This window comes from Haemaphysalis longicornis, unplaced genomic scaffold (genome assembly GCF_048455015.1).
Source record: "Haemaphysalis longicornis isolate Haplotype H1 unplaced genomic scaffold, Haemaphysalis longicornis Haplotype H1 scaffold_14, whole genome shotgun sequence".
NCBI classification, from domain to species: domain Eukaryota; kingdom Metazoa; phylum Arthropoda; class Arachnida; order Ixodida; family Ixodidae; genus Haemaphysalis; species Haemaphysalis longicornis.
The window spans coordinates 36353841-36363503 of NW_027526245.1; the positions used below are offsets into that span (position 1 = coordinate 36353841).

Genomic DNA, 9663 nt, shown 5'->3' on the forward strand with positions numbered 1-9663 from the left:
ATTCTACGACGTGTTGGCCAACTTACCTACGAAGTGATCCCCGATGGTGACTCCGGCACATCACGACGACGCACGCGGCCTGAAGTCGTCCACGTGGTTCGCTTAAAACCTTTCTACGGATGATGACGAACTTTTATTTTCATTTGTTCGGACTGTCGCTTATGTTAGCATCGGGTCGATGCACTCTTACAGGGGGGGGGGGTAATGCCGCGAACCATACATTGGGTTTGTTTATTTGTGTTTTGCTTTTACCGCCCGGCTGCGCCGGTCTGTGTTATCTCTGCGCCAAGGGAAGCGCGTGTTCCATTCTTTCTTTCTGTGCCGCATGTGTTATCTGTTGTGATAGGGAGAGCATTCCGATCTAACGTGAACAGCCCAGAATAATCTTCTTGGATCTACTATGTTCTCGATGCGAATCGACGTTTCGAGAACCACGCGCCCCAAAAGATAAAAAGCCTGCAGTGCGGACGCCTGGGCATTCGATTCGACGTCACTCGCCTGTGCAAGTCACTTTGTTGACCGCTGCTTCGCCGCCTCTGTATTCTTTTGAGTTGTTAGGGGAGCACAAGTTCGCTCCAATAAACGTGTTTCTCATTCAACACCACTGCATCGTCCTTGTCTTCGTGACAATATCTCTGAAATCGGACCGTTACCCCTGTCTGGAGATCCTCCACCAAAGGAGCTCATCAGTGCGGCGGGCAGAAAATCATCTCACTATCGACACACCGCAGCAACTAGTTTGTTTGTGCTCAGACCGACCACAGCGAATTGAAATAGGAACTGTACCTCTTTAGTCCCTGTACTCTTGACGAAAATTGTTGGTTTCCTCACCCAATTGGTTCTTTTGTGTAGTCGATAAAGCATAAAACGTTTCTTCATTCAGAAGCAGCAAAACTACTCGTTACGTTCTGCGTGATTCAGTCTTTTCATAACAAAAGTTTGCCACCCTGCAGGGATTCATGCATCGTTTCCTTTTCTAGCGAGGCGTATCCTGGCTAGTTGTGTTCACGCCGACTCAGTATTCGAAGATGTATGTAGCCGGTTTGGAAGAGGTAATGGAAGCTGGTCAGAAATAAGGTTTGAAGAAGGCAGACCTTCGCAATTATAATGATGCTGAGGGCGCGAAATTTAAAGTTCAGCTACCTTCACATAATGAGCCAAAACGCCTCGTGTTTAATGTAACTGGACTTGACGAGATGGAACGAGCAGAGAAGAATCTATGACGAATATCAGAAGCAAAACGGTAGCAGAACATAGAAATATCTGCGCTCAAAAGCACAACCAACCGCTTTAGAGCAAGGCACACGTTGCTTAACGCCGATGGTGCGTTCCCCGACACCGCAAAGGCGGAAGATGGTGAGCCTAATGTTTTTTCTCATGCGTTAACCTTCAGTTTAAAGACCCGCATGAGAATAGGATGCCAGTTCGAGTTTACGGTTTGCGTCACCGTGGTATACTTGGGCCTCTGGAGAGATTATTACAAGTTCGCCCCAAATTAGGTCGCAAAAGCCGTGTTTGCTCAATTCTACCTGAGCTTCCAACGGTGCTAATAGATATATAGCTGAAGCTCAGTTGAAAGCTCCCAGTCGAATTGCCCAAAGGTGCGAGGCTCAGTTCAGTTCTCTGCACTATACTGAAAGGGAAACACGCTCTAAACGTTCTTACGCCTTTTTTGCACCGGAAAACGTGTAAAGATCTCGAGCCGTGGCGGGCACATTTAGAAGGTGTTTGAACAAAAATTGTGTAAGGGGAAAAGGGTGCTTTTATGAAGACCTAACTTAAGGGTGTAAGGCTGGTTAACACCCCAAAATAAAGTAGCGGGCAGTGCAACTATGCGTTACAGTGTCATCGGCTGAGCGTGCAGCACAACATAGAGGGACATTCAACACGGACTAGTCGCATTTGGACCACAAATTATTCGAGCAAGAAAATCAACGGAATGCAAGGGAAGCGAGGGTATCTACATCTACAGAATATGTACAGAGTATCTACAACTACATCTGCTCTACTTGGTATCATAGGCATAAGAGGAGAGCTCTCAGAAAGAGCCGGCGGGCTTGTCAGAAAAATGAAATATTGAAGTGTAAAGTTTCGCGTGATTCATTTTCATGTTAACGTGTAAACACAGTATGCGGATTTGCCAAAATGTTTTAATCGTGCAACGGAGCGGGAATAATGCTGTATGTCACATGCTCAATAGGTCAAGAAATTTTATTGAATACGAAACATCTATTCCGCAATCGTTCAAGGCCCCCTAAGAATGGTGTTCATTATTGTAACCCCCTTTTTGCCACATGTGCGGAAAGGTGCGAATTGGGCTGTTGGAACCAAAAAAAGGTTGTAAAATACTTCGCAATTTTGCGATGATTTCTACCTTTTTAGACGGATGAAGCTGAGCATGTTTTACTAGCGGGCCGAAAATTGTTTAAAAACGATGTTTAAAAAATACGAATTGGACTAACGTGTTTACAGCGGAGCCTTTGAAGATTGAGCTTTGTCCGGTGGCGATAGAAAAAAAAACAAGAAACAGAAACTGCGCCCCCCGGAGAGTGCGCACCACCACAGATACGTTATTATTATTATAGGGAAGCCGTCTTTCGCGCATGCTCATGTGTCAGTACAAGGGGCATATACGTATGTGCCGCTCTGGCTATGCCATCTTAAGAGTGATGGCCTTTTCCCGCCATTGGAACGGAAAGAAACCCTACGCGAATGGCCTTATAAAATCCGGCTAACCTTGCCATAACCTTCCGCACTTAGCGAGGACGTGTTAACGTGAGGCCAACAAGAAAACCTAATAAAACTTAGCCAAGGCTAACAGAGCCTCGCGAACCTTAACAAAATCGGAAGAAGCTAGATCAGCCGCATGCTCCGCTCTTTATTTAGCAACTGAACACCCATTTCACACTCTTTCAACTCCCTACAGAAAACCGACGGTTTTGCAGTCGGTCAACAAAGTGTTTTCCACACAAAAAGTGTAAAGCTAGAAATTATGATGTTGCAACCTAAGAAAAAGGAGGTGATCACATTTCAACACCCTTTTTTCACCTGTACTACACCGGTTTTACGCGATTAGGGGGTAAAGAATGTTTAGTGTGTACCCATTAAAAGAGACCGGTGTCATTAACCTAGATATGTCTCCGAGTTGGGGCGTCAGCATAGGAGAATGGCAAAAGCTCGGGAAACCGTTCTACGGCTAACCCCGGAATCAACGCCGCAGCCTGGCTACTTCGTGCGTTCTTGGACAACCCCGGTGACCAGCTGCTATCTTCAACGCGTGGACTATGCGCGGCTATGCGTGGACGCGGCTCCACTGCGCATCTACACCGGAGGAACCACCGCATCACAGCCACCAGGGGATTCGGACAGCATAAAGAGCCAGCGTGAACACGCTGTCATCAGTGGGCATGTGACAGAAGCAGTGAAGATGGCATTGCTTGAGCCCGTCCTGTTTTTCATACAGGTTAGTTGCTCACCTTCCTTGCATTGTAGAAAACGAGCAACCGTTGTCTGCTGCTTGTACCATGCCCCCATGTACTTTTGATGGTTTGCACTGGCTGTGTTCATGCTATGCAATTGCTTATTTTGTCTTGTGATATCGAGCTAAACCCCGGGCCTCCTAAATCGGCAACCGAGATTACCAGTAGGGAAGTACTGGAAGCTATAAAAGCTTTCGCAGGTACAATGAAATCACGCCACGCCGAAGTAATGTCATCGCTAAATGAAGCAACAGCCAGCCAGAAATTGCTCGAAGATGGAGTAACTGATGTGACCGAGAGATTAGCAGCGGTTGAGAACAAGGTATCCACCCTGGAACGCCTTACTGACGACGCTGACACTCGCCGCACAGTAGCTGAAATTGTCAACTGCGAAAATTCGGCTGTGCTGTCTCGGCTCGATGATTTAGAAGACAGGGCTCAGCGGGACAATTTGATTTTTTACGGCATTGACGATAGTCATTCAGATACATGGGCGTCAGCTGAAGAGAAAGTACGGGAGCTTTTGACCACCACCTTTTTTGAACAAGTGCCCGCTGATGGCATTTCGCGGGCACACAGATTAGGCTCCTTTGTCGAGAAGAAATGCCGACCTATAATTTCCCAGTTTGCGTCTGCCAAAACGAAAGACCGAATTTTATCTCAAAGGGGTAAACTTAAGGGCACCTGTATTACAATCCAGGAAGACTTTTGTAAAGCCACTCGCTCGCTACTCGCCCAAAAAGCTTCATGATTTCGGCAAGGCTACAGGGAAACAGTACAGCTTGCGTTATAAGCTGTACGTCGGCAAACAATGTTAAGCTTATTGCAGTGTAACTGATAGCGTCTGCGAAATTGGGACGTACAGTGCCCCTCTTTCCACTGATGATACAGCAGACATTAGTCCAGCCAAGTCTCCGTTACCTCACCCAACCGCTACCTAGCAATCCTCAGCCGTGCAGGCGAAACCCAAACGCGACCATTATTTTGTATTCACCGACATTAGAAGTTTGATGAATAAACGGGATGAGTTATCGTCAGAGATTGACGCTTGCTCAGCCGATGTTGTTGTACTCACCGAAACTTGGCTGTATGAAGATGTGGACAATAAGGAACTGCTGAATTGCAAAACAGATTACACCATATACAGGCACGACAGAATTGGGCGGAAAGGAGGTGGCATTCTTATTGCGGTATCCGATGACATTGCTTCTTATGACGTCCGCATTGTATCGCGTTTAGAATTTCTTTGTGTTTGTATCCAGATAAATCACACAGATTTCTTGTTCTGTGCCTACTACCGTCCGCCGAACAGTTCACCTACTTTTTGTGATGAATTCCATGATTGCCTAAACCAAGTGGTTGTTAAATTTCCTAAAGCCCCTTTTTTTGTTTTAGGTAATTTTAACTTTCCGGCAATTTCGTGGAACGAGCCTTTTTCTGTAACAACCAGTGCTTCTAAAGAATGGTCAAGTTTTATTGACGTTTGCTCTATATTTAACTTAAGTCAACTTGTTAAAGGACCTACTCCCGTTACCCAGTCGTCTTCCAGCACTCTTGATCTTTTACTGACCACTGTTCCCGAATCTGTTTCATCTTTAACGCTTTTGCCTGCTTTGAGTGACCACTTGGTTGCCCATTTCACTATACCGTCAGCCTCTTGGTGCCCCGCCCAACAGTTTAAACAAATTAGAGACTACGTTACAGCTGATTTCCAAGCCATAAATAGGGAACTAGAAGCTTTTAAAGATAATTTGCTTCCTGAATTTTGGGAGCGTCCGCTCACTGTTAATTGGTCTTTATTTCGAAACAAGGTTCAATGGCTGACTGATAATACAAACCGCTCAGACGAATATCCTGTCCTAAACGCCTCCCGTGGTACAACGTCTCACTAAAACGGCTCCTTAACACAAAAAGCGTCTTTTTCGCCGCTGTAGGCTATCACGTTCTGCTGACAGGTGGTCGGCTTCTGCGCCGGTCGCATCAGAATATAACATGCAAAAACCGAGTTTTATCATCTAACGCTCCCATCCCTCTTATCAACTGATCCCCGCAAGTTCTGGAGCGCTGTTAAAGGAGTACTGACACCAAATTTTGATACCTAAAAAATGATATAATTGGCTTCAGTAGTTTGTACGGATGCCTCACAGAAATTTTTGCAGCGATCCGAGGCCGGAATCACATCTAAAATCGATTTTGATTGTCCAGGCCGCGAGCTTCCACAAATCGGCAGCACTAGCGCAATCGCTTTCGGCGTGACGAAACATTGGCCTACGTGTCTGGCCGGTTCAGGGTGACGTCATATAGTCGTTTTCAGAACCGGAAACGATATCCTGCGCTGCTGTTGTCGATGGTATTCGTTTGGGCAGGAGTCGTGGGCGTAGCTGTGTGAGCAATGCTTGTAAACGTTGCGTGTTCGACGTCTTTGCTCTTCAGTTCGTTTCCGGCGCATGGTGTTCGGCACTGGTGCCGAAAACGGCGTGGTGCGCGATGTCGACGGGCACCGCGGCGACGCGGCGGTGCGCGTCGCCGAGCTTGCCCAAGTTGTGCTATGGCAAGCTCGCGGTATGCGAAGTAGTGCTCGTGGAAGCCTGCCCGAGCAAATCGACGACGACGCCAAGATGCATTATTTTCCACGCGACGACATGCAGCGCTAAATTTGGACTTCGTGGAGTTCGTGCACGCCGGCGGCCGCAAGAACTGTCGCCCAAGCCAGCGGGCTCGGGGTTGCACGGGTCACCTTGGGTGTTGGGAACTTAGTAGCTCCATTCGATTCAGACGCGATTCCCTGCAACGCCTGCACCGTTGCAAGGTGCGCTGCACCAAAGCGCTCGATTCGCCGCTGAAGGAATGGTGCCGTGCACCGCGTCGCTCGATTGCTCATGGTGCAGTAGCGGTGCCGCCGCGGTGCATGGAACCGCTGCACCTGCTACGGAGGAGGTGCAGCGATTCCTCCATGAGCGATTCGGTGCCGTGAGCGTTGGGGCGTTGCGGGTTGGCAGGCGGCTACCGGCAGTTGCGGCGACCGCGTGAAAATGTCCGTCGAGCTCGAAGATACGCTGGACGAACTTAGCGTCGCCGCTGATGCGTACGACGCAACCCAGATGGCCGTAAACATCCAGTTGTAGAGGACGACAGGCGAGGATGATTAGCAGACGACTATGCCTGCACCTCGTTCGATTGTAAACACGCAGGGGCGCTGCTGACGGTGCAGCCGTGATGCACGGCACCGCGGAGCCACGCTGCTGCACTGCACCGGCACCACAGAACTTTCTCTGCAACGTTGCCGTGCACCCCTTCTGAATCTAATGGAGCTAGTATCGTCTCGTGGCGACTATTTGATCGCTGGTATCTGTACAACTGCGAATGACCATCCCTTACACAACTTTTCACCACACTATCATCCCCTTTTTCGCATATGAAGCTTTATTTTGGCAATAATTTCCGTTTCTGCGATCGGTGACCAAGACATCTGCCGCGGCCTGTTTTGATTCTAGCGCGCAGGTGGCGCCATCTTTCGGCCGCTCGCCGCACCGTGGTGCCGACAGTGCTGGGTCGGAGCGCCGAACCTCCGCTGCCGGTCAGCGTAGGCTTCCCAACGCGGCAAATATCTGAAGGCCACTTTTAAATTCAGCGCTGATAACAACTCCTAGCACAATTTTCAATTTTCTCGCATGTAGAGCTTCTTTTTCGTGATCAGATTGATTAGAAGAGTGGCGACAAGCTGTTTCTATCACGGTCTGCGCCGGTTCGAGCCGCAGTGATATTAAAAAACGGACGACGGCAAAGACATCGCCGGCCTAATCGCCTGGCCAAATAAAGTTGTTCTGTCTGTCGGGTGGCAGTGACTCATCCGAGTCTGAAGATTCAGACGACATGTCGACTGCGCGGGCGAGTCGCGGACCATGTACAATCGCAGCAGACGATGCGGCGAACGCATGGAGGAAAGGAAAACGTCCCTGACGTCAGGGGTGAGACCGTGACGTAAGGCTGCCCGCTTGCAGGCTGGCCTTCGAACGGCCATTTTCCCGCGCGGCGACCAAATTTGAAATTGGTTGCAATAAACGTGCTATATTTAATTCTGTGTTGGCGGCTGACGGCTTTCGGTTCGATTTTCGTAATTACTGGGCCAATAGGTATTCTTTACAGCATAAAAACTGAAAGCGAGAAATTTCGTGTCAGTACTCCTTTAATATGAGCAGATCTAAAGATGTAAAGTTAAAAACGCCTGATGGGACACTTGTTACACGAGAGCAGTGCTGCGTGTTGCTCAACAATACATTTTCTTTATCTTTTACTAAAACAATTCCTACTTCCTTTCCTGTTAAAGAGAGCTTATATCTTGCCCCAATGGAACCAATTTTTATTGACTGTGCTGGAATTTTCAAGCTGATACAGGGGGCTAAAATTTCTTCATCTTCTGGAATAGATGGGATTATAAGTTTTTGAAAAGTACCAATGTGAACTCCCCATTGATCCTTTCTTATATTTTTTCACATTCTTTACAGTGTTCCTTACTACCCGACGACTGGAAGGGTGGAAAGGTGATTCCAGTACACAAGTCTGGTGAAGTTTTCTCCCCTTTTAACTATCGACCCATCTCTCTTACATCGATCCCATGCAAACTACTCGAACACATCATTTACACTAACTTGATGAGTTTTCTAGAATCGAATTCATTTTTTACAGTCTACCAACACGGTTTTCGCAAAAATCATTCTTGTGAAACTCAACTGATCACCTTTACTAATGATCTCTGTTCTTTGTTGGATTTTACGTCAGTAGTCGATTGCATTTTCATTGATTTCGGGAAGGCATTTGACTGCGTCTTACATCCACTACTACTTTATAAACTTAGCAAACTGAGCATTGACCCTGACATTTTACGGTGGATTGAATGTTTTTTGCAAAATCGTTTTCAATATGTACGTATCAGTGATAACGAATCTCCTCACTGTCCCGTTACATCTGGTGTCCCTCAGGGATCAGTATTGGGGCCTCTTCTCTTCCTAATTTATATTAATGATCTCCCTGATGCCATAACCTCATCAATACGTCTTTTCGCTCACGATTGTGTTATATATAGAAATATATCTGAACCTTCTGACTCCTCGAAACTTCAAACCGACCTTAAAGCAATTTCAGCCTGTTGCAACACCTGGCTAATGAAACTAAACGTCGACAAGTGCAAATATATGAGGTTAACACGAACAATCAAGCACACCCCTGTAAACACATATTTCCTTAACGGCTCCCCTCTTTCATCGGTTACCACCTACAAATACCTTGGCGTTCACATTTCAGATAACCTTTCGTGCCCGCCGCACATTGAATATATTAGCAATAATGCGAACCGCATGCTCAGCTTCCTCCGACAAAATTTTTCTCGAGCTCCCACTTCATTAAAACTGCAGCTTTACAAAACTCTTGTACGGCCGAAGATTGAATACGCCTCTTCTGTATGGGATCCACATTCTGCCAATCTTGTCTCCACACTTGAAGCTATCCAAAATCGGGCCACTCGTTTCATTCTTTCTGATTATTCCCGGTCATCCAGTGTCACTAACATAAAACAAATAGTACTACTGCCTGATCTTGCAACCCGTCGTATGATATCCCGCCTTTGTGTTTTTCATAAAATATTTTACACCAATCATACCTTAAAGCAATCCCTTTTTTCAGTTCCCCCATACGTGTCATCACGCATTGATCATCCGTTAAAAGTTTGTGTGCCATACTCCCGAACAAACATCTACCTGAACTTGTTTGTTCCAATGACCAGCTTGCAGTGGAATCACCTTCCAGCCTCCATCGTCTCCATCAGTGACGCTGCGCACTTCAAATCCGCAGTCAGCAATCACTTTCTGTAACCACTCTGCTGTTTTCTTTTCTCTTGTTATTCAATATTGTACCCCTCCTCTCTGTAACGCCTCACGGCATTGAGAGTAAATAAATGAAATGAAATGAATGAAATAAAAAAAATTGAATCGAAAAACATGCGAAGCATTTCAACCGGCGCCTGAACCTTGTGGCGGCCCACTGTACTTTATACCCATCAAAGCGCTCCGTGTATAGCATAGGGAGCATGCAAGTAGCGATCTCTCAACTTTCTGAGGCTGTCTTCTTGGACATGCTGCAGAAAGCATTTCAGACATTGATTGGCACATAAGCTTATGGTTCTGCTCGC

The 9663-nt window shown here is 46.9% G+C and overlaps 1 protein-coding gene across 1 annotated transcript; it reads left to right on the forward strand.

Annotated features, from left to right (window-relative positions):
- Positions 1-3166: 3166 nt before the first annotated feature.
- On the forward strand, positions 3167-9433 carry LOC144164851 (uncharacterized). The gene is made up of 3 exons (XM_077695102.1): positions 3167-3463; positions 7976-8042; positions 9159-9433. Exons 1-3 carry the CDS (start codon positions 3167-3169, stop codon positions 9344-9346), a joined length of 552 nt encoding a protein of 183 aa, XP_077551228.1. The 3' UTR covers positions 9347-9433.
- The last annotated feature ends 230 nt before the right edge of the window (positions 9434-9663 follow it).

Coding starts and splice junctions, on each gene's coding strand:
- LOC144164851 (XM_077695102.1), top strand. CDS start 3,167: ATGGCAAAAGCTCGGGAAACCGTTCTACGGCTAACCCCGGAATCAACG. Junction 3,464..7,975: donor CCGTCCTGTTTTTCATACAG/GTTAGTTGCTCA, acceptor ATTTTTTCACAT/TCTTTACAGTGTTCCTTACT. Junction 8,043..9,158: donor GATTCCAGTACACAAGTCTG/GTGAAGTTTTCT, acceptor CCCTTTTTTCAG/TTCCCCCATACGTGTCATCA.